The sequence below is a fragment of the Colius striatus genome, chromosome 1, assembly GCF_028858725.1.
Source record: "Colius striatus isolate bColStr4 chromosome 1, bColStr4.1.hap1, whole genome shotgun sequence".
In the NCBI taxonomy this organism is placed as follows: domain Eukaryota; kingdom Metazoa; phylum Chordata; class Aves; order Coliiformes; family Coliidae; genus Colius; species Colius striatus.
Window position 1 is genome coordinate 55,716,920 of NC_084759.1, and position 27,424 is coordinate 55,744,343.

General features: G+C 44.7%; 2 protein-coding genes across 5 annotated transcripts in view; both read left to right on the forward strand.

Annotated features, from left to right (window-relative positions):
• The window catches only part of TPP2 (tripeptidyl peptidase 2), an 86,875-nt gene extending 77,273 nt beyond the window's left edge, over window positions 1–9,602 (forward strand). The window contains exon 33 of the transcript XR_009818738.1: window positions 9,578–9,602. The gene's annotated coding sequence lies outside the window, so the exon portion shown is untranslated. The remainder of the gene's footprint in view (window positions 1–9,577) is intronic.
• A 9,636-nt stretch (window positions 9,603–19,238) lies between these two features.
• On the forward strand, window positions 19,239–26,789 carry TEX30 (testis expressed 30). Of its 4 annotated transcripts, none has more exons than XM_062020555.1 (5): window positions 19,239–19,444; window positions 21,521–21,751; window positions 23,181–23,232; window positions 24,573–24,778; window positions 26,477–26,789. In XM_062020555.1, the coding sequence occupies exons 2-5, from the start codon at window positions 21,629–21,631 to the stop codon at window positions 26,648–26,650; spliced, it is 555 nt and encodes a 184-aa protein (XP_061876539.1). In that variant the 5' UTR covers window positions 19,239–19,444; window positions 21,521–21,628; the 3' UTR covers window positions 26,651–26,789. The 4 variants fall into 4 exon arrangements, with proteins under 4 accessions (XP_061876539.1, XP_061876538.1, XP_061876536.1 ...); XM_062020554.1 differs by lacking the exon at window positions 19,239–19,444 and adding an exon at window positions 19,446–19,474; XM_062020552.1 differs by lacking the exon at window positions 19,239–19,444 and adding an exon at window positions 19,866–19,923.
• The last annotated feature ends 635 nt before the right edge of the window (window positions 26,790–27,424 follow it).

Sequence of the window (27,424 nt, forward strand, 5' to 3'; positions counted from 1 at the left end):
CATCCAGGTGGATTTTGAATGTCCCCAGAGAAGGAGACTCCACAACCCATCTGGGCAGCCTGTTCCAATGCTCTGTCACCCTCACAGTGAAGAAATTTTTCCTTATGTTTCTTTGGAACCTCTTATGTTCCAGCTTATGCCCATTGCCCCTTGTCCTATATCATGCTTTGGCCCAGGTAGCATAGCAACACTACAACAGTCTCTCGCTCAGTGTCCCCATTCACCCCCACCCTTGTTAAGATGGTGGAGGCCTCAGTGAAATGGGCTAAAAAGATAAGCAAGGTTGTTGTGGATTGAGACAAGGGCAGGGAGGGCTCGCTGCCAATTATGGTTCCAGGCAAAACAGACTCCAGTACTTGACTTAGAGAGGAAAGTAGGAAAGTTTATTCTACAAGAAACAGAACGGAATAAAAGCAAAAAAGGGAGTAGGATGATGAGAAAACTACAGCCAGCACTTTTAAGATCTCCCTCCCCCATCCCTCCTTTCTTCCCGGGCCCAGCTCACTGCTCCCGATATCTCTACCTCCTCTCCCCTCCACAGCTCAGGGGGGCAGGGAGTGGGGGATGTGGTCAGTCTCTCACAGATGGGCTCTGGCACTTCTGTCTTCTCAGATGAGGACGACTCCTGGCATTCTTCCCCTGCTCCAACACGGGGTTCCTCCCCTGGGACACAGTCCTTAACAAACTTCTCTGGTGTGGGTTGTTCCCAGCAGCTGTGGCTGTCCTCAGGGGTCCCTCACATGGGACGCAGTCCTTAGTGAATATCTCTGGCTTGGATTCTTCACCATGGTTGCAGTTTCTGCAGTTACAGGGTCCCTCTCTTGGGACATGGCCTCTTCTGGACATAAGTTTAATGAGCTGCTTTGTCGTGGGTTCCTTCCCACAGTTACAGCTGTGGATTTTGGGTCCCTTCCTCGGGACACGGCCTGCTCCGGCCATAGTGATAAAGGGTCCCTCCTTCGGGACAAGGCCTCTTCCGGCCATAGTTTTAAAGAAGAAAATCACTGCCCCTGGCTCGGGGTCTGCAGTGAAGTGATTGGGTCCCTCCCACGGGACACGGCCTCCTCCGGCCAAAATCACTATCCCTTGCTCAGGGCCTTTAATGAAGTGAATCGCTGCCCCTGGACTGGGGCCAGCTTTAGCAAAATGAGTCTCTGCCTCTGATGCAGGGTCTTTAAAGAAATGAAAATAAATCTCAGCTTCACCAGTTCTCTCCATAGAATGCAGGGGAGTCTCTGCTCCAGCACACCTCCTCTCTTTCATCACTGACCTTGGAGTCCACATGATTGTTTCTCTCGCTGTTCCTACTCCTTGCACCACCACCAGCCAGAAGAAGAAGAGGCAGAAGAAGGAAGAAACATGAAGAAGAAGGAGGAGGTAGAAGTCTCCTCTTCCAGCTTCTTCTTAAAAAGTCATTGTGGAGGCATCTAATTGGCTCAGCTCCAGAAGTGGATCTGGCTCAGAGCTGAGGAGGGTTTTGAGCAACTACTTACAGCAGCCATCTTTACAGCCCTTTCCCCCTTACCAGAAAAGGCTGTCATGTCAAACCATGACATCCTATCATTGTCCATCACTGAGAACAGCCTGGCTCCCTCCTCCTGACACCCATCTTTATGTAACTGTAAATGCTAATGAGATCACCCCTCTGTCTCCTCTTCTCTAAGCTAAGGAGCCCCAGCTCCCTCAACCTTTCATCATAAGAGAGATGCTTCACTCCTTTCATCGTCTTGGTGGCTCTGCACTGAACTCTCTCCAGCAGCTCCCTGTCCTTCTTGATCTGAGGGGCCCAGAAGTGGACACAATATTCCAGATGTGGTCTCACAAGAACAGAGTAGAGGAGGAGGAGGAGAACCTCTCTTGACCTACTCACCACAGCCCTTCTAATACACCCCAGGATGCCATGGGCCTTCTTGGCCATGAGGGTGATTTGGGGAACTACAGGCCTGCCAGCCTGACCTCAGTGCTGGTGAAGTTTATAGAGCTAATCCAAGAGTGTCACTACACAGCACATACAGGACAACCAGGTGATCAGGCCCAGTCAGCAAGGATTTATGAAAAGTGATTCTTGCTTGACTACCTTGATCACAAAATGATAGCATGATCTTCTATGACAAGTTGATCCACTAAGTGGCCATGGATGTGGTCTACCTGGACCTTTGATGCCATTTCCCACAGCATCTTCCTGGAGAAACTGGCTGCCCAGAGCTTGGATAGACCTACTCTGCCGTGGGTGAAAAATTGTCTGGAAGGCACTGAGAGCATTGAGAGTTGTAGTGAATGGAGTTAAATCCAGTTGGTGGCTGGTCACCAGTGATGTTCCCCAGGGCTCAGTGCTGGGACCTGTTCTGTTTAACATCTTTATCAATGATCTGGATGAGGGGATTGAGTGCACCCTCAGGAAATTTGCAGATGACACCAAGCTGGGCAGGTGTGTAGACCTGCTTGAGAGCAGAAAGGCTCTTCAAAGGGACCTGGACAGGCTGGAGCGATGGGCCAAGGTCAATTCCATGAGGTTCAACAAGGCCAAATGCTGGGTCCTGCACTTGAGCCACAACAACCCCATGCAGCACTACAGGCTTGGGGCAGAGTGGTTGGAAAGCTGTCCAGAGGAAGAGGACCTGAGGCTGTTGGTTGACAGCCAGTTGAATATGAGCCAGCAGTGTGCCCAGGTGTCCTAGAAGGCCTATGGCATCCTGGCATGTATCAGAAATAGTGTGACCAGTAGGGCCAAAGAAGTTGTTGTCTCCTTGAACTCGGCGCTGGTGAGGCCACATCTTGAATACTGTGTCCAGTTCTGGGCCCCTCACTACAAGAAGGACATTGAGGCACTGGAGTGTGTCCAGAGACGAAAAACAAAGCTGGTGAAGGGTCTGGAGAATAACTCTGATGAGGAGTAGCTGAGGAAGCTGGGAATGTTTAGTCTGGAGAAGAGGAGGCTGACGGGAGACATGATCACTCACTACAACTGCCTGAAAGGTAGTTGTTCTCTTCTTGCCAGTAATGAGTGGTAGGGAAATCACAGAATTGCAGAATCTTAAGGGTTTGAAGGGACCTCAAAAGATCATCTAGTTCAAGCCCTCTGCCAGAGCAGGACCACTTAGAGTAGGTCACACAGGAACTCATCCAGGTGGGTTCAAATTGCACCAGAGGTGGTCTAGATTGGATATGAGGAAGAACTTTTTCCTATGAGAGTTGTTGGATACTGACACAGCGTGCCCAGGGAGGTGGTGGAGTCCTCATCCCCAGAGATATTTAAAAGCCATGTAGATGAGGTGCTATGGGACATGGCTTAGTTTAGAGATGGGCCTGACAGTGTGAGATTAGTGGTTGCACTCGATAATCTTAAAGGTCTTTTCCAACCAAAATGATTCTATGATTCTATGTACTGTAGTACACCTGTAGTACATCTGTAAAAGCAAAAGTTGTCTAAGAGCATTCTCTGTGGCATCTGTCACTTCTGTAGATAGCCATGACACCAGTTTGTCTGTTGTCTGACTAGAAAAACATTTCCAGTTTATGAAACACAAGTGAATTTGGGACTCACTAGTTATTGCTTTAGTTCTTCGTGATAAAATGGATCTTCAAAAAGCAATGCTGGCATGACTATTTTGAGCATTGTAGTACAGCTCTTTTAATTCTTTTAAATGATTGACAAAACAAATATAGGCTCGGTTGCAGGGGATAATTTCTGCAAACATACTGCTTAACTCACAGTGTTTTAAAGGTTTACTTCTGCACTTCTGACATCTGCTTATGCTGCTCTGAATAGGAGAAGACCTGTTTCTATGCTCAAGAGTCTCCTTTAATAAGGATGTTTGGTTTATCAGTTTTAATTACTTTCAAAAAACATCAACATTTCTTATCTTCTTCTTAGAAATAAGTAAGAAACAACTTGAGGGAAAACATGCTAGCTAAGCTTGTTGTGTGTAATATTTAACTTTTTGTTTAATTTCCCCTGTAAGTAATAGTAACATACTCTTTTGGAGAAAGCCTTGCTAGTGTTTGCTAATCACTCTTCATAACAGCAACGTGATATCATGCGTGGTCCAACAAATTGTAAGTCAGTCTTCAAGTTCAAGGCAATATCCTGAAAGAAAAATTACTTTGGCAGTTTGTGATCAGCAACTTGAATTACAGCCTTGGTACTCTGAGCATCACACTGTTTCATTTAAGAAGCATGACCACATGTTTGCAAAGTGAGGACTGGTTTTCTATTTCATTGCTGAAGCCAAGTTAGAAATTGTAAAGGCAGCACGATACAAACAGCCTACTTCATCCAGAGAAGGGAAAATCAGAAACTGTTAAGTGTAACAGGGAAGTAGTAACATATAATAGACGTATAATATTTGATATAATACTAATTATAACAGTGGGGTGATGATTGTTTAACAAAGAGAGCTTCTGTGCTTGTTCCTTTGCTCCTGTCTATGAATACAAATGTGCTACTCATTTTTTCCATTACAAGTGTCAATTCTCACCGATTTATGGGAAGCATTTAAATGACTGGTGTTACCTATCAAAGGTCCCTTTGATATAATTTGGGCTCTGCAGCATTGCTGAAATGTGGGACAGAAAAGAAGGAAAGGCCAGAGGCTGTCTTGCTTTGCATCTGTGTTGTTGATGTGAAGGACAAGGCTACGACCCTGTAGGCTTTGCCTGTGCTGACTTTTGCTGAGCACGTTGGATTTAACCCGAACAGTGCCCAGTATGTGCAGGGAGAACCTGCTCTGGTTATTAATCCACAGGAACACAGGCAGGAGCTGAAAACAAAGCAATGGGCCTGTTGACAGAGCCAAAATAAATCAGGGAAAAGCATTGATGAATTCCTTTCTGCATTCCCCCCAGCAGACAAGGCAAAGTTGGGCAGGGGGATACGTGGGCAGTGTTCAAGCCAGCTAACACGAACCTTGCAGTGTGTGCCAGGTGAGGAGCTGCCCAAGAACAGGAGGGGGAGAGGTGAGCTTTCCTGTCCCTGGTCTCCTGCCAGGCTACCCAGAGCCAAACAGGATATTTCTGACCTGCTGTCTTCAAAGCCTAATTAGCCTAGGCTTAGTTTCAAATGAGCCATGAGACCCTCCTGAGTCAAGCATCACAACACTGATCGCTCGATCCTAGGTCTGACTTACACCACCCTCCATAAGATGGGAGGGAACGGCCTGCACAGGCATCTGAGCTGGTTCCCAGCAGGTCGGAGGGGGGTCACCAGCAAGCCAGGGCTTGGGGAGCTTGGCAGCATAGCACCCACCTGCTCACTCAACTTCACATCGCAAAGTGGACACTCTTGGTGCAGCCAGCCAGCAGTTCCCTGCCATCACAAGCAAGAGGTTTCGCTTCCTTCTGCTATGCCTGCCTCCCAGCCTTTAGCTAGCCCTGGTTGCTCCTTGGCTGTAACACTGCTGAGCTTTGTAACCCACAGGAGAAGGGTCTTCTCCTGATGGAAAAATTTTGCATGTGCCATGGTGTTCAAACAGCAACTGAGCGAGGGCAAGGAGGAGGTGGCACTGCATGGTGGGAAGACAAGCAGAAGTGGAGGAGGAGGAAGAGGAGCCACACTCTCAGCTCCATTCACCATCTTATGCTGGCATAGAGGCTCTCACCCTGCCAGGAATCCTGCAGCTGGTTCGTTTAAATCAATTCAATGCGGTATTTTCACACCAGGAATTAGGTCTGTGTTTTGAGAGCTTGTCCTCTGAAGGAGTGCTGCAGACCCTTGTCCAGCTAGATCCAGCAGTACTCAGATCCAGCATATTTGCACTGTACATGAACAGCAATAAAGATGTTGAGAAGTCACCTCTCTCACCCATTTTTCCCCTATCCTTTCCCTTATTGTGTTGTGTTTCCAGGACATTCTCCTCACTTGGCTAGAAAAGTCACAGTTTTACATAAGCAAAGACTTATTTCACATAAGTAGGAATCTCTTCCAATCTTCTCCTCAACCTTCTTTAAAGACCTGCATTTAGGCCTCTGACCAGTTGCATAATTAGTTGCCATGGCTGTTTTGGCATTTCTAGTTCAAGAGAATAGTAAGTAACCCAGGCTGCCTTTCCTGCTGGGATGCTGGACCAGGCAAAGAATCAGTCACACCACCTCACCCAGGCACCTCTTGGGTGGCTTGAGAACGGAGGCACCAGGCCTGTGGTTCCCTGATGAAAAGCCATGACCAAGAGCTAGTTAGCATGTGATTTAAACACACCAAAGAAGGGCCCAGGCACACTACTCATTGCATCTACAATGTAACGTGGCCTCAGCAGACCAAGACACTCTGGCCCTTCCAAGCCTGATAAATTGGAACCTAAGCAACTGCACTATTTGTTTTCACCCTTCTGCTGTCAGTTACTTTCTCTTACTGACTCAAGTAGTGCTGAGGCTTTCCAGAGTGGGAACCATGTCTGTTTGCCTGTAAAGCCCTCATCACTGTGAGTCTTCAGGGACGGGTGTCCTTTGGTCCCATGCAGTTGCAGATGTCCCACCTGGACAGGGATTTCACCTCCTCCCTCAGACACAGAGAAGAGGAAGTTGATGAATCCTTTGATTTAAAGACATGTGCTGTAATGTCTCTGACTCAAAGCCACCAAGTGCAATGCGACATGTTTGTGCTGGAATGGAAACACAGTCCTGTTAGAATAAAGTTGACTATAGAAGCTAGGACTGCTAATCCAATGGGTTTATTTGACTAAGCCAGCACCACAAATTCTGCTTGGGGATGTGTAGCTCTAACCATCAAGTAATGCATGGCATGCTCAAGATATGAATGTGCTTAAGAGCTTGTGTCTAACCTTGGTCCCCAGCAGCAAACTCCTTTAGATATGATGTGGATGTGTTGTCATTGTAAGTAATCTCTTGTTCAGTTAAATATGGCCTGGAAAGCAGTTGTTTTACAAGCTGCAGATGCATTTAGGAGTCTTTGTATTTAAGATTACTTCTTATGTTAAAAGAGCGTGGGAGTGTTTCTTGCTATCAGAGCATGCAGCTCTTCACTAGTAGTTATTCTTCCTCCATGGAGCTTCCTAGCCTCCCTCAGCAACTTTTCTCAAAGTCCTTTGACTTCACTGTATAGAAAGATCCTGAAAGTGTTGGGAGTAACCTGTTCTCTTACCTCAGTGCACTTGAGATGTATAACCCTCCTGGAACAGGTCCACCATCCCATTCAGTGCTTCTGACTGTGCATACACCTAGCAGAAATTAAGTCTAGGTTGAAATACATGTATCCACATGCATGTGCTTGGAGTCTATACACAAACACACATGCACATGCTTCTCTAAAAAAAGACCTCACAAAGCCTTTGGCATTTTTGAACCCGGGTGAACATATCTCTCTTCCAGCACCCCTAGAATTCATCCATATCTTTAATTCTGTAGATGGATCCCTGTGGCCTCAGGAAATACGCCAAAGATGGACACCTGCCACGGCCAGGCACTGTCAGGACAGCTCTCCTCTGATTCTGCTCCCCACACCTCTGAGGAAGGAGGAAATACCCTGGCATGGCCCTTCCTCAGGAAACTGAAACCTGAAGTCAGAAGCACACACATTACATCCCTGCCGTTGCCTCAACTACCGACCCTCCAGGATGGTGCCAGAGTGCTGCCTCTGCTATCTGTCATAGTGTCAGAGGTGTTAACATCCAATGACAGGGAAAAATGAGCTCTGCACCCCAGGGAAAAACTGATGCTGCCTTTCTATAAGCTGGGAGGTTTTCGTTCCTGTGAGAGAGGGTGTTTTCGTCAACTATGAAATAAATAACATCACTGTGAGATATCTTTCTGTTGAATTGGAGACAAGGGTTTATTTTCCTGTGTAGCTATTGCTCCAAGTTACAGGGGACTTTATACACAGAAAGATTTAGCTAAGATATCAGAGTGAGGAAATCAAACTAGCACTATTGAAGACTAAAGCTATCTTGATCAACATCTGAGACCTCTCTAAGTTTTGCAAATGCAATTTACCCTTCTCCATTTTCATTCTGTTCATTTCACATGTCCATTCACATGGGGTTTTATGCTCCTAGTTTTTGGAATCTGTGTAAAGTGATTACGTGAGTTAAACAGGCTGATGCAAAGAATAGTAAGATATTACCCTTTGGTCATCAGTATTTAGGATCCCCCTGCCTCTTGGAGGGGATTAGGTTACTGGTGAGCAAGAAGGCCTTCATGGTCAAAAATACCCTGGGGACAGTCCACTTCCCAACTTTCCATAACAAGCAGTAAGGAAAGAAAATCTGCCATGTGTACCTGCAGACAGAGGTTCTCTCTTCAATCTCTCTGACAGTTTTGAGATGTCCCTGCCTCAGTAGGCTGCGTTTCCTTCCCTCACCCCAGGAATGAACTGGTGTGTGCAGTGTCAAGACGAGAGTTCCCCAGGGGTGACGGAGGCTGTGCTATCCCTTTGCAGAAAACTGCCACCTGGTGCTCCCTCCTGCTTCTATCACCCCACAAGAAGGTAATGCAGAAAAGAGTGATCAAGAAAAAAATACCACAAGCCCCTGCAGGGTCAAAACAGGGAAGCGTTTTCTCTAGCTTTTTGCTCATTCTGTTTCCTAAATGCAGCAAGACTTTCTACAGGAGCATCATAAAGCAACTCACTGAAGGAATACAGGACAGAGCAGGAGGAGGGCTGGGCAGACATTGACTAGGGAAGGCAGGAAGCTAAAGGGAATACAACCTCACATGTCCACCTTCCAGCAGGACATGGGCATATTGTCTCACAGCAGGGACTGAACCACATGCTTGTGACTTCTGGCAGTCATAAGAAAACAGAAAGGTGAACCTTCAAAGACCTGCTTCAGCAGCAGTCCAGCCCTCTGCTCATGGCCTCTCTGTGAACTTGCTGCCCAGTCCCCAGGAGGGTGCAGGCCCTCATCTTTTCCCACACAGCCCATCATGGAGACCCATAGGCATGCCAGGTGCTGCCCTCTGCTCCCAAGAGGTTTGTCACCTCTCCTGACCAACCAGTAACAGCAATTTGTGCTAATGAGCACAGGACGGTGGTGCTCACTGGCCCAGAAAAGTAGGGTCCATCTAGGGAATGGGAACTGTGGAATACAATCCAATTAGGCTTTTGCAGGTCCTTCTCTGCTGCCTGGAGGGACACCCAGGGAGACATGGTGGAGGTCACCTCATGCTTTTGGAAATCTCATCCATGACCACTCCCAACGCTGTCCTTCCTGCAGGCATCCAGCAATGTGTTGCTCATATCCTGGCATTATTTCAAAGCCTATCTCCCTGCTAGGCTAGACAGTATGAAAGTACTGTTTGGAACATGGTGACAGTAAGGTGAGAGGCTCCTCCAGAATGGATGTGGCAAGCGGTTAGGGAAGAGGGTCCTGAGAAGAGCTTTATGCTGCACCCAGACAACTCCTGTCTTAGATACAGCTTCAGGCATGTTCTCCTATCAGCAGAACGAACTCCTTGACCTGCCTACCTCTCGCTCACAGAGCTGCCTCACTGGGTTACCCTACTAATGCTACCTGTATCAAGCATGGCCTGAGGCACACATCTAAAAAACTCATGCTGGCTGGGGGACACCGATCTTGCAGCATCTGAATGTTTCACAACACCTCTTCTCTTTGCCTTTTGACAGGGTTTTCTGATGCGGATTTTTGCTGCCCGTCGAATATCTGGAGAAGCATTTTCGGAAGGAGCAGCTGACCAGCAAGGGATTCAGCTGCCCTCAAAGTTGTCATGTGAGATTTTTCACGGGATGCCAGAGAGGGCACCGAAATCAACAGAGATCACAGCTTTTCCAGGCTGGAATCCCCAGTCACCTTAGCTGTAACTATTAACACAAGCATTACTTCACAGTAAGCAAACTCTATCCGCTCCCCTTGCAGAGATGTGGCAAGGGGCTCCTGCAATATTTAATATAGTATTTAAACTCTCAAAATAAGGCTTTAACAAGTCTTAAGTGTTGGGTTTGTGCTAGATTTTCTGGTGGGAAGTTTATTTAACCCTGCAGGCCTAATGTTCATGGACTTGAAAGCAACTCTGGTGTAAGTAACAAAAAAAAAGGTAAATAATGCTGTTTTATGAGTTCATAAGTATATCTGCCTCTTTTTGTGGGCTTCTCCAAGTGCTGGTATTTGAAAATGCCCCCCATGAAGCTTCTGTCCAAAGATTAAATGGTATAAATAAAACATGAGAAAAGTTCGGTGGGGTTTTTTTCTGCTGTCTTTTATCGTCTGCAATGAGCACGACATTAGAACTGCAAATGAAGAATGGGAAGCTCCAAGGCCACGAACATCATTCACTGTCTGTTCTTGCAGAGAAACATTCTTTAGAGTTGAATAAACATGGTATGAAAGTGTAAGTTTGGTTCAGTATTAAACATTATGCAGACAGCATTCATCATTGTATAGGCAAGCCCTAGGACTTGGACTTGACACATCAATACTTTTTCATTCACATGGTCTTAAAAGTTCCTGTCAGCTGCCACAGTGAATGTCATACAATGTTGCATAGGCTGGAGTTGGACTAGGACACAGCTGGCTTGTGATTCTCTCATTTCAATGGTCCTAGGAAAATGCCCTACCATTTCATATCTTTAAAGATATTTAACTGCAGTGATGTCAAGGCATCTACTGAGATAAATTTCTGCTGCAATTCCTTCCATGGGATACCACTAACATATATTTGAAGAAATATTTTAACTGATTGATGCATTGATACAAAATTGATGGAAAATTATTAGTTTCTTCCAACTCTTCTTTGACTAATCAACAGACTGGTCTCACTGATCAGCTGATCTGACCTTCTTTGCTAATACAAATTTATATAATGGAATCATAGAATAGTTTGAGTTGGAAAGGACCCTAAAGATCATCAAGTTCCAATCTTCTGCCATGGGCAAGGACACTTCCACTAAACTAGATTACTCACAGCTTCATTCAGCTTGGCCTTAAACACTTCCAGGGATGGGGTATCTTGGCAACCTGGTCCAGAGCCCCGCCACTCTTACAGTGAAGAATTTCTTCCTAATATCTAATCTAAATCTCCCCTCTTTCAGTTTAAAGACATTACCCCTTGTCCTATCACTATGTGCCCTGGTAAAATATCCCTCTCCAGCTCTCTTGTAGGCCCCAGAAAGCTGCAGTAAAGTATCCCCAGAGCCTTCTCTTATCCAGGCTTAACAACCTCAACTCTCTCAGTCTGTCTTGATGGGAGAGGTGCTTCAGCCCTCTGATCATCTTCATGGCTCTTCTCTGGACACACTCAAAGAGGTCCATGTCATTTTTATTTTGGGAGCCCCAGAGCTGATGCAGCTCAGGATACAGTTGGCATTCTGGGCTGCAAGTGCACTTTGCCAGGTCATGTTGAACTTCTCATCAATCAGGACCTTCAAGTCCTCTTCAGGGCTGTTCTCAATTAGTTCACCATTCAGTCTGTATTTCTGCTTGGGATTGCCCTGAAGTATATGCAGGACCTTGCACCGGTTTTGTTGAACTTCATGAGGTTTGCATGAGCCCACCTCTTAAGCCTGTCAAGGTCTCTTTGGATGGGATCTCTTCCCTCCAGTGTGTCAACTCCACCACACAACTTGGAGCTGTCAGTAAACTTGCTGAGGGTACACACAATCCATGTTGCCAACAAAGATGTTGAACATCATTCGTACCTGACTTTTGGTTTAGATAAAGATACAGACCACATGAGGGCCTATAATCTCAGCTCAGCATTTAGGCAAGGCCAGGAGCTCAAAGGGAACTGAGAATTCAAGAGAATGACAAGTTTATAAACATAGTTTGCCATCTCTTGGCCACCACACAACACCGGGCTGAATGTGATCTTGATGCAAACTGAGGGCTGACGGATCTCCCTTAAGCTGGAAGTGATTCATTTTCCTAAGGGTCAAAATTCTAAACCCACTGCCCAGAAACCCTGAAGTTATTCCCTTTGGGAAAAAAAAAACACCACGAAACAAAACCGGAAGAACTCAACAACCTACAAGCTCAAAAACAAAAGGAAAAACACAAGGAGCAAATATTCTGTTTGGAAAGTACAAAACCAGAAGGACTGGAAGGAGAACTCAAATCACAAAACAAACTACTATAAATTCTATCCTGCAGATAATCTTTCCCTAGGTCCCCTTTTCACCACCCCTTTCACTGGTTCTGCCCCTGTCCATCACGCTCTAAAGCACAAGGTGAAAACCCTGCCATGTGCACTGGCACAAGCTGGTATAGCCATGATGCAGTTTGCCAAGCCTTCTTCCTGCTGACTGTATCACCAACTTGCCTCTTGACTCCAGAGACAGTGTGTCTGATGTCACTGCTCAGACATCCTTCTGTGTGTAATGTTACTATCCTTAGCCTTTACCCAGGAGTCTAAAGTGCAGTGAGCTTGGGTTTGGGTTTTTTTTTGTGTGGTTGTTTTTCAGCTAATGGTATTAATTGCAGAACAGACACGTGAAAGACCTGTGATAATGATCCAGCCTCCAAAGCAAATTATTTGGCTTCACATTTTGAAGTAACCAGGTGATCAAAGCAAGATGGCATGTCGAAAAGTTCAAAGGTTAAAACTGTGATGACCAGTCCCACATAAATAAAAGTTATTTGGTCCTATAGGGTCTTTGAAGTTGTCACCATGGATAAAATACTGTGGTTCACCTTTCTTCTAAACTTATTCAGGTCACATAACCTATTGATTTACAACTGCCAAGGAAAAGAAGTGCCAAACAGGCCTGGGGCTAAAAGCTACCATGTGGGGTAACTTGTTGCCCTTGCACCATCTCATGGAAGATTTCCCACTTGGCAACAAACGAGTCCTTGTAAAAGGAAGGAAGATTTTATGACATGTAACCCATACTTTCAACTGTAGGTCAGGATATCTGACATGGTTAACTGTATATAGCAAGAAGCTCAACAAGAAATAGGTCAGGACACATATAAAGGTGTATCAGAGGAGTTCTTATGAAGTTGTTGCCATTTAAACCCAGTCAGCAATGAAGTACTACCACTGCTCTCTCACTCCACACACACACATCCCCACCCTTGTGGTGGGATGGCAGAGGCCCCAGTGAGATGAGAGAGAAAAGATAACAAAGGACCTTGTGGATCGAGACAAGGACAGAAAGGGCTCACTGTCAGTTATGGTTCCAGGCAAAACAGACTTGACTACTCGAAGCAGGAAAGAAAACACGAACGGTTTAAAACACCATCAACTAGAAACAGAACAGACAGAAAGCAAAAAAACCCCAACTGAACACCAGAGCAGAATGATGAGAAAAATACAACCACCTCCTTCCTTCCCCCACCATTCCCTCTTCCCAGGCTCAGCTCCCTGCTCCTGACATCTCTACTTCCTCCCCATCAGTGGCACATGGTACAGGGAATGGGGATTGTGGCCAGTCCCTCACAGATGGTCTCTGTGGCTTCTTTCTTCTCAAAAGATGATGACTTCTCACATTCTCCACCTGCTCCAATGTGGGCCCCTCCCATGAGATACAGTCCCTAAAAAAGCTCTCTGGTGTGGGTCCTTCCCTGGGGCTGCAGCTCCTCACAGACTCCTCCAGTGCAGATCTCCTCCACAACAGCACAACTCCAGGTATATTTTGCTCCAATGCCACCTCCCCACAGAGTCCCAGCCCCTCTGGGCACAGCCACCCCCTCTGCCCTGGGGTCCTCCATGAGCTGCCAGCAGAGCTCAGCTGCACCACTGCTCTCTGTGGGTGTCAGGGGGATGGCTGCTGTTTCACCACAGGATGCAGGAGGTCTCTGCTGTGGCACACCTCCCCTCTTCCCTCACTGACCTTGAGGTCCACATGGTTACTTCTCTCTATACCAGCTCCTTCCATCACCAAAACTCCTTGCCTTCTGGCTTCTTGAAAAAAAGCAATGTGCCCAATTGGCTCAGCCACAGAGGTGGGTCTAACTTAGAGTAAGGGAAACTTTTGAGCAACTTCTTAGAGAAGCCATCATTGTAGGCCTCCCCCACTACCAGAAATGCCTCCACACAAACCCAACACAGAGGATCAGTTTTCTTTATGATCTGGATTTGAAATTAATCACATATAACAGCTTTGAATCATTAATTTCACCCGAGTTCCAGCTGACTGATCCCATCAAAAGAAAAAAAAACAGCAGTCAGAGCACATTTTTCAGCTTTACCCAAAGAGTGTTCTTAGTTTAGTCAACATAGAATGTTCAAGTTTCTCTTTTGTAAATTCTAAAACCAAAATGGCAGAGCACAAACAAGTGAGGCAGAGATCACTGACATCACACTTAGCCATTGCTTTTCAGATAGCTGTAGAAGACGAGAGGCATACTTGTAAGAACTGAGGTGACAGATTGGCCTTGGAAGCTCCTGAACAACGTTGTTTCTGGCTGGCCTTTCCTTGAGAGGGAGACTGTGGAAAAGAAAGGAGGGTGAATGTAGGACAGATGAGATGTGAAAAAGTACAGTATACAGAATTGGAATCACAGAATCATTTAAGACCTTTAAGATCAACAAGTCCGACCACTAACCTCACACTGCCAAGCCCACCACTAAGCTGTGTCCCTCAGCACTTCATCTACAGGGTTTTTAAATACCTTCAGGGACGGTGACTCCACCACCTCCCTGGGCAGCCCAGGGATGTGCAGTGTCATTTTCTGCATGTCTGAATTAATCAGTTTATTAATGGAAGTCAAAATGGCCTATCACCTTGCAACAAGATGCAAAATGTACCGAGTTCCCATATTTAGGTGTGTTTATAATTATAAATAGCAACAAATTCCAGATAGGTAACTCACTTGGATAACTGATGACACGACTTCAGAGGGCTTGGGGTTTTTTTTTTGACTGAGAATTAAATGTCAAAACATCTCAGATCTTAACACAGTGTTCTCAATAAAGGTACTCACGGCAGTGGTAATAATGCTGTTTACCATCCCTAACCACGCTAATGATTTGGCAAAACAACAGATAAGATAGAAACAGAGTGAAACTTCAGTGTGAAAACATACATGGAATTGAGTTCAGCATTCAGAGATTGTACAAACATGCCAAAACCATTAGTTCTTCCTTTGCAGCAATGGGAGCAGAAAGGTTTGTTCCACTGGCTCCTGGACAGGTCAGTTGACCATCAGCCAAGAGGAGAGAATAAGCAGAATGACCTCCTGCCAGCAGTGCCCCGTAGAAGTCCCAGCACTTGTAACAGCTGCCACTGGAAAACAAAGTGGTTGCATTTATCAAGAACAATGAGGGAATACAAAACCCCTAACAAAGACTCTGAGAAATGTATGGCATCCAAAAGTTGCCATACAGAAGCACGCTTTATGATGACACCTTCCTTAATTAAAGAACGAACCTTCCATTTAGCACCACAATTACAAAGCCAGAAATGTTCCTGAAGAGTCTTGTGCCATTTGAAAGGGCGAGTTTTTTATGTGTTGCACATTTGTTACCCAACGTTATCTGTACTCCCAGAGTTTGTGACCAGCACAGTGCTATAAAAGGCACCAGTTCTCTGTAAAATAAAAATCGGTATCTAACAAATACACATTACAGTGTCTGTTACAGCCTGATTAGGCTAATGAATGATGGACAGACACAATCAGAGAGCTGAGCTCATGGCAAAAAAATAGAGTAATAAAACAATGATATTGTTATCAATGTCAAATGAACAGATAACCTAATAAATGCACTTTATCAGACTGAATTACAGAACTATCAGTAACAGGAATGGCTTCAGTTTGGTTGGAGTAATTCACTTCTGATTAGCCTAAGGTCTCAAGGGAATTTATAGCCAGGACAACTTCTGACCTCACTGGTGGTCAACATCTATATCTGGAGAACACAAGCACTTGGCTTACTCCTTCATCCTTCCTGGGGAAAGCCAGCCCATGCAAACAGGTAAGTTTTCCAGCTCATTATAAAGACATGGGGGTTCTACATACACCATGCTAAAATCCTGTATTTCTTCTGCATGTTACAGTTGTTCTGCTTATCACCTGCCCTCTCTCACAGAGGACCTCCAAATCCTTTCAGACCCTCAGGAAGTGTGACACAATAGTTAAAAATCAGTCAGCTTTATGAATGTCACTACTTTTTAACTCAGGAAACTATACTCATCAAATAACAGCTTGCTGATCTCTCTCAGAAAATTAGTAAAGTTGCTTTTGACAGCTGTACACTCAGCAGCTTCATGCGTTGCTGTGCATCCACATCCTCAGCAAATGAAAAAATGAAAAGTCTCAGTCAAAAGTCAAGTTTCTAATTCAGAGTGAGAGTTGAATATTTAAAGCAAATATGCATGTTTCCAAATGAAAACAAACAAACAAACAATTTTGATGGTCTTTTATTTAAGAAAAGAAAACCAATTATCTCTTTCTGATCTTCATACCCTTCAGCCTTTAGTCATTTTGCACTGAAATACAGGAAAAAAACCCCCCTCTGTATTATTTTATACTTTTATAGTTATGTTTATACATTTTTCTAAACAAATCTATTCTGACACAAGATTAGTAGGAAAGGTCAACTCTGTTTCCCATTGCGTATAAGTCTAAGTCTCTGGTATGAGAAGCTGTATTTATAATCCAAGGAAAAGAATAGGGATTATCTGATGTGCTACTGAAAGTTAACAGGTCCCGAGTTTAGACTGGGGATAATGTCATTCTTGGATAAACAGCCACTGTTTTTTCAAACCCAGCTGTCCTTGGCCTATCAAATCTGTCAGTGGTGCTTATAGCAGTCCTTTGGTTATTATAATGAACAATGTACATTGTTACTGAGGCATGTCAAATCACATACCTTTCATAATTTTCCTATTTGATGACAATTTTAGATTAATACGCACCATATGTTGTTTTCAGAATAAGCTATTTCCACGTGATGTAAAGTTAAGCTTACAAAATGATGCCATGCATCTAAGAAACCATGATTTCTTAGATGTTTAATTAAAAACATTAATTTGGAAGTTCAGAAAAAGATTTATAACCAGTATTTTCAAAAGCGGGTGCTTAAACTTAGACTCTTAATTCATATATAAGCACATAAAGAAAAGCATGATTTTCAGTGACTTCTGGCAGTGAACATTTCTAGATTTCAGAGAGTTACTCGGAACACTTGAAAACCAACCAGAATCTGCTAAAATGTCCCCCTAAAACCAAAGAAACCTACTTTTGAGTAGCTAGATATGAGAGTTGCCATATGTTACAAATAATCCCTTCACATTTGAAGCAACAGATTTCATTACATGTGTAGAAATGTATAAAAGCAGAATTTACCCATCATAAAAAATATTCCTATAATTTGGAAGCTAATATACATATTTATAGATAAAGATCCAAGCCTTTCACAAATTAGCAATTCTTGAGCCACTCAAAAGGACTCTTGTCTTCCAGAAGGAAAGCTGTTACAGGCAAAATGTGACAAACACAGGAAACACAAAGTTCCACTTGTGGTGGCACCTTTAATCAGCTAAATAATAGAGTATCCTAATTTATATGAGCTTTATATACTGATAATGGAAGAAAACATAATCTCTGGTTACATACCTTGCCATAGAGGATTTTAGGAAAATAAAATAAACTACATATCTGTGAAATACTTCATATATAAATGCAATCGGCATTACTGTAGAACATTGGTGCTGTCTTCCATCAGTTTAAGGCTGTGTTTTGAAGAAACTATTGAATACACTAAGTTTTTTATAGTACTCAGTGGATAGCTGTATGTTGGTACATAAAACACTAGCCATGCAGTCTTATTGCCCAAAGTGTGCATTTGTGCCCAGTGTACAGAGAGACTGTTGTATTTTGTGTCTGCGCAGAGACAGGTAGTAGAGGTAACTCCACAAAGCCAGCACACCCAACAGTACATGCCATGATATACTTATACAAAATCTTATCTAATACATGTCATTATTCTATTTAGTGAGTTCTCCACCTGGCTGGTAGATTGAGTAAGCAATCATCCAGCCTCTGGCACCTGGCAGGGCAGTGAGTTCCATCCTTATCAATCTCTAGTCCTTCTTCAATAATACAGTCACAGAATCATAGAATTGTAATAAGGGTCATATCTATACTCCATGCAGTCAGTGAGAACCTGACTTTGCAAGCAATTCCTAAGTAAGTGGTTCTATTTCTTCTGAGCTATGACTAGCAGCCCATGTTTTCCATGTGTAGGTGAATGAAAGGTCTTTAAGGGGGAGTGCCATGTAACTCGGCAACTAAGTAACTCTTCTTTTTCAAATTCTCTCTAGTTACTACAATTACTACAGCATTCTGCTCCTCTACACATCAACGGCTTTTTCAAAGACAGTGGGTAGTGCCTGATGCCCACACAATCGGCTCATGTCAGCAGGGAGCAGATAGTAACTTGGGCACTGAGATGCCTCACAGGTGCAGAGCGCTGCCTGACACAGACCCTCTGCATTCTCTCAAGGCCCAGTTGCCACGTTGTCAGCACCTAAGTCAGCAAACCAAAGATTCTCTCAAACTCATTTTGGAATTTTGGAAAGTAAGCATCATTTATTTGCAGCGCCAGATGCACAGAGGTTCATGCCTCAAAGCACACACCCCGAATTCGGAGCAATTCCTACTTTTATTTCTAAGTTAAATACGAATGAATTTCATTTCCTGGAATCAACCTGCATATTCAAACTATTTCTTAGAACTATCATATTCACATGATCAAACTATCATATTCACATGGTCATATTCACACCTGTCTTGAAGACTCTTCTGTGGGGGTCTCCGATAGTCTTGTTCAGGTGTCCTTTCTTTGCTTAGAGCATGTGCATTAATGCTCAAAAACATACATGACAAAACTTCTTTCAAGGTGGGTGGTTTATCCGTTAACTACTAGAATCCAGTTCAAGTGGTGCCTTGAACAAAGGCTGAAAGATGGAAAAATCTCCTAGGTCGTTTGTGGTGGTTTTATTGTGCCCGCTTTAACAGTTTCGAGGCTTTATGATGTGCACGGGTGGATAAGAAACAAGCCAGTGGATTGACTTGCAACTGTCACAAGAGGTCTCAGATAAGATTGTAAGTGTGTCTAGGATATCTTGAGGGAGTGTAAATAACTCTGCAAGACCAAGATAAGAAACTTGAGAACTCTACAGAGTGATAGGTCAAGACAAAGATCCCCGTGGACGAGTGTTGAAGACCCAGGCCCACTCATGGGAAACTATGTAAATGTGATAATTAGTTCCAGGAAAAAGAATGACTATGTATCGTTATTCTGGGAAATATGATGCATATATATATAATAAGGTACTATTAGCTGTGACTTATGCACCATGCGGCATGTACTTTAGGTGGCGCGATCCCCAGTGCACCCAGCGCTGCAGCAAAGAACGCCTCTGCCTTCTGAAACTTACAACAAAGTCTTAGAGGGTTCTTTAAAGTGTCGACATTTACGGCAACACAAGCTTGGTTCCACCCAGGTCCCATTGTCCAAGTTCCGGCCTCTTGAATTTTTACTGGGCTCTTCTATTCATATACGGCTACTTCGGCTATTGCTCGGATACCAAGTATTGATGCTTTTTAACCCTTAAGCCAAGGTGCCTCCCGCCGCCTCCCCGCGCGGCTCAATCCAACCCGCATTGCAAGTTCCCGCTGGTGCGGGTGCGGATGCGGATGCGGGTGCGGGTGCGGGTGCCGGTGCGGGTGCGGGTGCCGGTGCGGGTGCCGGTGCGGGTGCCGGTGCGGGTGCGGGTGCCGGTGCGGGTGCCGGTGGGGGTGCGGGTGCGGGTGCCGGTGCGGGTGCGGATGCCGGTGCGGGTGCCGGTGCGGGTGCGGGTGCGGGTGCCGGTGCGGGTGCGGGTGCGGGTGCCGGTGCCCGCCTGGCCGCAGCCGCTTCTCCCGCCCGCGTCCCCGCTTCCCTACGGCCCACGCTGCCTCGCCTAAGCCCCGCCCCCGTCGCGCCCGTGGTGCAATCAGACGCCGCGGAGGCCAGCCCCCTCCCCCTGGGACGCCCCCTCAGGCGGGCAGCATGAGTGAGACGGTGGAGGTATGGTTGTTTTCGTCCTCGCTGCTCCCATCCCAGCTGAGAGTGTCCGTACTGGGGCTGCCGGGGCAGGAGGCCGGCGGGGTAGAGCGGTTTTCGTCGGCCGCAGCTTGGCGAGGGGTTTCGGTGCGGCCCCGCGCCCGCGGGAAGGCCCGCGTGCCGGCCTGGCGGCTGGGTGCAAGGCCTGGCCCGGCCTTGTGTCTTCCCTGCGCAGGAGGCAGCAGCTTTGCCCGTTTCGCCTTCCGCCCGTCGCCGTGTGCACGGCCGTGGCTGCTGTCCGCCCCGCACCTCCCACTGCCTGGCGTCCTTCGCCCGTTTGAGCCGGGCACACAGAGGCTGTGAGGGCAGCAGCTCTGTCACGCCGCTGACAGGCTCCCCCTTCCCTGCGTAGTGCCTCTAGGGCCACTGACAAGGAGAATCCTTGGAAGGCTGCGGCGGTTGTGATGTGAAATAGCGTTTCATCCCAGCCCCTGGATGTTTACCTTTGACCTTTCAGGAAGCTACAGGATGTACAAGGGCACATGTCCTGTCCACTCTGCTTCTGATGAGCTCCGTGTCAGGTGGCCCTGTGTCTCATTCAGCTGCTCGAGGTGTCTGTCACAGCTGGAGGCCCTCTGCCAGCCTGGTGCTGGCGTTGGCTGAGCCTGAGCTGTGTCTGTCCTGTCTTTGCGAAAGGTGGCTTTAGGGACTACATGCACTGACCCCACTGAATGGTTACCACAGTGTAATTTGGAAACCTTTGCAGGGCTCTCTCTTCATGTTTATGAAGGTTTAGGCTGCTAGTTTGAGAGCAAATACCTTACTGATCTGAGAATATCAATTATACAAATACATAGAATATTTTCCTTGTGACATCTGCCATCAGTTGTAATGCTAAATGAAAAAAGTAGTTCCTGTGTTTGATTTTCTTACAGTTGTGTGTAGTATCTAAAACTGCTGTGTTCAAACTCAATTTTTCAAAACAGTCTCTTTTGATCTTCCCCCTCTGTAATGAAACTCGTACGTGGATCTTGCAGCTACAGCTTTGAATTCTTTTAATCCTATGCACTCCATGTTGCTCTACAGACCCAAAGTCATTTGGTTGTGATAAATGCTGAGGAGCTTCTTTAATCCTTTTATTTAGTAATGTCTGTGAGAGAGTGGAAACTGAAGAGTTCATATTTTTATGTTTAAGTCATATAGAACAGCTACTTTTGCTTGTTGTGGAAGACTTAATATTTGAGTCAAGTTGGCTTTTGAATAGCTAGCTATAGATATATAGAGAAGATAAGAAGCATTTCAGTTTATGCCTTGAAGCATTCTTTCAAGTTATAGATGCTTCATTTTCTAATGGAGAAAGTAAGGTATGGAGCAATCAAGTGGCTTGCTTTTTTTTTGCATGGAAAATCTTTTGAGCCTGAGGTAGAGTTGCTCATTTAGTACTCTTAAATAGAAGAAATAAAAGTGGACTTGCAGCTGTGGTTTCTTTCTTAATTATCTGACTTTTCTTCATTGTAACATGTAGACTGGGAACACGTGTTTGGTGGTTTGGGGTTTTGTGGTTTGGGTGGGGTTTTGTTTCTTTTGATTATAATTAAATTGGGGTTTGTTTAATTTCTAGGTTAAAGTGAAAATACCGTTTGGAGACAAGTATCTTGATGCCATCTTTTCCATCCCAGAGAAGAAATCAACATATGGAGTGATTCTTACCCATGGGGCTGGAGGAGATATGAATTTCCCTCACTTGGTGTCTTTGGCAGCCTATCTTGCATCCCATGGAGTTCTGTGCCTGCGATTTACTTGTAAAGGCCTTAATGTTGCTTATAGGGCTAAGGCCTTCAAAACAGTTCTGGTAAGAAGCGACTAAATTCTGCCCAGGCTTAGCTCTGTTGGTATCATCTTCTGGGTTTCTTAAACTGTGACCAGAGATTAGTAAAGCAAAGTGGGGAACATTAGAAGTGATGGTTGGCTAAATGGAGCATTGTCTGTGAAAAGAAGCAGCAGGAGCAATTTTAATATGGGCAGTAGCAGGAACAGCTGCAGCAAGGTTGGGGGTTTGAGTTCAGGGAGAGAAAGAGAAGCTTGAGAAAAGGATGTGAAGAAAACAAGGGTGTTTTGTGGAAAAAACAACAGTTTTTAAAAAGTGAAAGTAGTTTGGATGGAAAAAAAGAGAAGGGTGATCTGGGGGAATTAAGGGATACAGCTTTGGAAGCGATTTGGGGAGGAAAGAAGCTGGTCTGGGAATTGTGCTGGATCTCTCAGGGTTGGCAGCTGAGTGAGCAAGACTTTGAGGAAAGAGTAGGGGACTGTGGGTCACAAGAGGAGTTGAAACAAAAGAGTAGCATGTGAGAGCCCTAGAACCTAAATAGCCTTTGTTTTCAACATCAGTTTAAACTGTCACGTGCAAGTGCCTATCGCTTTCTTCTGGTGCTACGTCAATTAAGATGTTTTTATGTACCCAGGTTTTGTTAAAACGAACAACCTTTTCTTATAATAGTATAACCTTAGAGTATCTTCCTGTTTGGGAGCAGATAGGAAGGAGTAGAAATTTTCTCCTGACTGTCCAGCTACTTTTACTGGAGCATGGAAAGGCAGCTCAAGCACTTTACATTGAGCATCAGGCATTTTTATAAGCGAACTAAATCCAGTTCTTAAGAAATTCATTTGTATGGTCTCATTGTGATAATATGTACGTTAGTTTGAAATTAGACTTTGCTGGCTTTCATGCAGGTCTGTTCTATGGGTTTGGTGTTTTAAGAAGCCTAATGTTGTTAGTTTGTATTAATATGCTGCTGTGTGAAGGTAATGTAAAGGCCTCTGCTAGGACAGCATCTGGTTAGCTGTCACCTAAAAGCTGAAAAAAAACATTACTGAGTTTTTTTCTCTGCCACACATAACTTACTGTGTCTTAAACCTTAGAAATAAGTGGCCTTGGTGAAGGATCTGTTTGCCTTTTGATGGGCTAAGAGCGTGCATGTGGTCTGTTACTGTAATTAAGTAGATATGAAAACACAAATGGTTACTGTGTAGTTCGATAGTGCATCTTAGGTTTTAGACTTGCTGAGAGATAACATGAAATCACTTATCTTTATTATGTTGCTGCAGAGTGTGATGAAATCATTCATGTGACAAAGCAAGAGAGCAATTTATGTCTATCCGTTCGTTGTTTAATCTGCAGTTCTGAAAGAGCTTCACATTTTGTTCAATGGCTACAAACAAGTCTGGCCTCCCAGCTGTCTTAATTCTGACTTGTAATGCTTCTCTCTGTCTTATTTCTTTAGGAATACTTGAAGCTTTCTGATGATTATAAACTTACAGGTGTCTTCCTTGCAGGTATTGCTTTCATTACCTTTAAGTTTCTCCTTTATCCTATCTCTAATGACAGCAGTCTGTAATCACACCAGTTTTTAAGTCTGTCCCACTTCTCTAAGAAGTGAATGAGCAGATTGTAGGTGCCAGGTTCCAGTCTGAGGTGGACACTAAGAGCTTGCTGTCTAACGTGTCAGTATTGTCTTGAGAGAGCACTTCAGGTCTCTGCTGGCAGCTGGAAGCTGCATCACCCTCCCCACCTGCTGAGCAGCCCACTGCCTGCCCTGGCCACACTCTGCTGGTGTGGGCAACGCTGCTTCTCGGGACGTGGGTGGGAACATCCCACCCTTCCTTGGGCGCTCTTGGGAGCGCGGCTGCCTGGACCTATTCACCCTCCTCGCGGTGTCACAGATTTCATTGCAGAAGAAGGAAAGAAAGAGCAATGGGCCATGTTTTCTGCTTACTTTGGGAAAGAAATTCCTTGTCACTTGTAAGTGACAAGGTGTGAGTTCTCTGGTAATCCACATGTGCTTTTGAACTGCAGGTCTTGAAGGATTCTAGTCACTGGTAAATGACCTACATTTTCCTAAAACAAGTTTTGGCAGATAAAACCTAGTGGCAGATTAAAAACAATCAGTTATATTATGTGAAAAGGGAAGTATATGGGTGGGATTAGGAATAACTTGATGTGGGAAACTGAAAGTTTTTTGACTAAGCGAAACCAAATCATTGGTGATACAAGTTGATCCTGTTGGAATCAGCCACTTCTAACACTCAATTACAGCACATTGTCAGCTTGTATGCTGTTTCTTTGAGGAGGTATTTTGATATCCCTTTGCTATTACTGACTGACCTCATGCCACAAGTTCACACTTTGCCTCCCTCAGCTGCTTCCATGGAAATCTGAGGTGTGCATAAACACCTGCTGGATTTTGTTTGGGAGTAAGATACATAAAGCTTTGTTTCTAATTTAAGAAGATTAAAGTTGCAGGGAAAAAAAAACTACCCAAGATAATAGTGTTGCCCTCTCAAAAGAGTCTGGAGCACAGGACCTGTCTCTCTCTTCCACCTGCCCCCAGGATGGATTGTTGTTCCTTCCAGTATTTCAAAGGATTCCTCTCTGCTTATCATCTTTTTGGGGGACAGAAAATCAGAATATGACCAGATAATATAATTTCAACATTTTTCTGCCAAAATATTTAATATTTTTCATGGAGTAGATGGATGAAAACATCCCTAGCATTTTGTGCTACTGGTATGCTGAAATACACTCAGCTGGATTGTTTTTAGGAGTTTTCTTGAACAGAATGTAGATGAGGTGACAGCAGATAAACTTTTTTCCTTTGTTTTAACATGGGAGGAAGGCCGTTCCATGGGCTCACGAGCTGCTGCTTCTGTGATACGTCAGCTTAGCCAGGATGATGACGATGACTTCATTCAAGGTCTAGTATGTTTATCTTACCCATTGCATCGACCAAAACTCCAGTCCAAGCTCCGGGATGAAGACTTACTATTTATCAGGTGTCCCGTGCTGTTTGTCTCAGGATCAGCAGATGAGATGTGTGAAAAAGTGAGTACCCTCGTAAATCTTGCTATGTAGGGTCTATATGGGGGAACAGGGGCAAGTCTGGCTGATGTTGGTGCTGGTATATCATGTAATCATAGAATGGTAGGGGTTGGAAAGGACCTTTAGAGATCCATCTAGTCCAACCCTCTTGTAGAAGCAGGTCCACCTAGATCAGGTCGCACAGGAACAAGTCCAGGAGGGTTTTGAAGACTGCCAGAGAAGAAGACTCCACACCCTCCCTGGGCAGCCTGTGCCAGGGCTCCTTCACCCTCACGGTGAAATAGTTTCTTCTTAGGTTTAAATGGAGCTTTATATGTTCCAGCTTCTGTCCATTACCCCTTGTCCTGCCACTGGATACAACAGAAAAAAGGGATGTCCCAACCTCCTGACATCTACCATTTAGATATTTGTAAATATTAATGAGATCCCCCCTCAATTTCCTCTTCTCTAGACTAAACAGCCCCAGTTCCCGCAGCCTTTCCTCATAAGTAAGATGCTCCAATGCAGCAGAGACTTTCATCAACAGCCTTCTCTTCATATAGATAGATATATGTATCTTCTGAAGGAAGCCTTGAGTAGGAAACTTTATCGGATATAAGGCAGCTTTGTCAGTGGTTTCTTTTGCAGTTTATAACTTCTGGATTGTGCTCGATCATCCACTTGGGCAAACTCATCCTTGGCCCACCAAAATACTGCTGATTTCAATGTTTAGTCTTTTTAGATAGGATTGTACAAATTAAAACTGGCCTGCGGAAGGGAAGAGTTATTTGCCATTCTGTTTTAACCAGATCAAGTTACAAAACATCAATGCTGTGCTGTGCTGCCAATGTTGTATTTGTCCCATTTTAGTGGCAAATTCTTCTAGCAAAGCAGTTCTACCCACAAGTCAGTCTGCTGTGGTAGAAAGCTGTAGAGATGAACAGGTGTGCAGAGATGAGGACAGTGGTATTCTGCCTTGCTTTCTTGCAGAGCGGGTACCTGTTCTTGAAGTGTTTAGCTTCAATTTGGGACTGTGTGAAATTGGCAATTTTCTGTGCTTGGACAGTATCTGAGAAGTCATAATGCTTTTCATAGGATCATAGAATTGTTACAGCTGGAGGATAACTTTAAGTCAATCGAGTCCAGCCTTTGTCTCAGCCCTGTTAACCACTAGACCATTTCCCTGAGTGCAACATCCATCTCTTAAAACACTTCTAGGGATGGTGACTCCATCACCTCCCTGGTCAGGCCGTTCCAATGCCTGACAACACTTTCAGTAAAGAAGTTCCTCCGCATATCCAACCCGAACCTCCCCTGGTGCAACTTGAGGCTGTTTCCTCTTGTCCTATCACTTGTTACTTGGGAGAAGAGACTAACACCTACCTCACTACAACCTCTTTTGTAGAGAGTGATCATGTCTCCCCTCAGCCTTCTCTCTCCAGGCTAAACAGCCCCAGCTGCCTCAGCTGTTCCTCATAAGACTTGTTCTCCAGAGCCTTCACCAGCTTTGTTGCCTGTCTCTGGACATGCTCCAGCACCTCAATGTCCTTGTAGTGAGGGACCCAAAACTGAACACAGTATTCGAGGTGCAGCCTCGCCAGTGTACAGGGGCACAATCACTTCCTTGGTCCTGCTGGCCACACTATTTCTGATACAAGCCAGGATGCTACAGTTTTGTAGCAGCTGATTCTCTAACTGTTTCATTCTCATTTTTCTCCATAGCAATTGTTAGAAGGTGTGGCAAGCAAAATGAAAGCCCCTAAAAAAATCCATTGGATTGATAAAGCAAACCATGGGATGGCAGTCAAAGGACGAACAACCGATGATGTCATGGAAGAGATAAATGCACAAGTTTTTTCTTGGCTTGCAGAGAATATTGAACTGGAGTGCAAATGATTTGTACTGTTTAAGCAGTACCTTCATTCAGCTAATGTTCCCAAATGCAGCAAATTGGGGTTTGTTATTTCTGAGAGATGTATTTTTTAAAAAAAATATATTGTCAGAGATGTGAGGTGTAAATGCAACTGAAACTTTTTTGCGTGTTAATGGAAAAAAATAAGCAAAACAATAAAGAACTTCTAAAACGAAGGGCAGAAAATGTACCAAATATTTCATACCATGGCAGCATTGTGTTCTGTGATTATGCAAACAATAGTCTACAACACTCAAGTGCTGTGGGTTACGAAGGAAGTGCTTTTGACTGCTTCTTGAGGTAATATGCTGGAAAGAAAAGTATTTTGAAAGCAAGTATTTAGGTACTTTTCATTTGTAAGTATGTTATTGATGCTGTATGTGTTTGAAATGAAAACCTCCTGCTTTGTAGCAATTCTGCTGGCCAGCGCGGGTCATACTGCTCTGCCTTGGTGCTGCCTTCTGGCACTCCAGTGCCCTTCAGAAGCAGTGATGCAGGGAGAGGCATCTCATGTTGTTTGCAATGTCTATACGCCCAGGAGTCAGATTCTCAGCCTGTGTGAGGAGGAGGAGGTCACGCAAGCACAGTTGTGCAGGAGAGCATGGGTCACAGTTTTGACAAATCACCCTCCAGCAGTCTCCCTTGTGTAAAGGACTAATCCCACAAGCCCTCTGGAGAGATTTGAAAGGTAGGATTGGTAATTAAAACCTGAGAAAAGACATGTTCACGCTGATGGAGGAACTCCTGGAGGAGGAAGC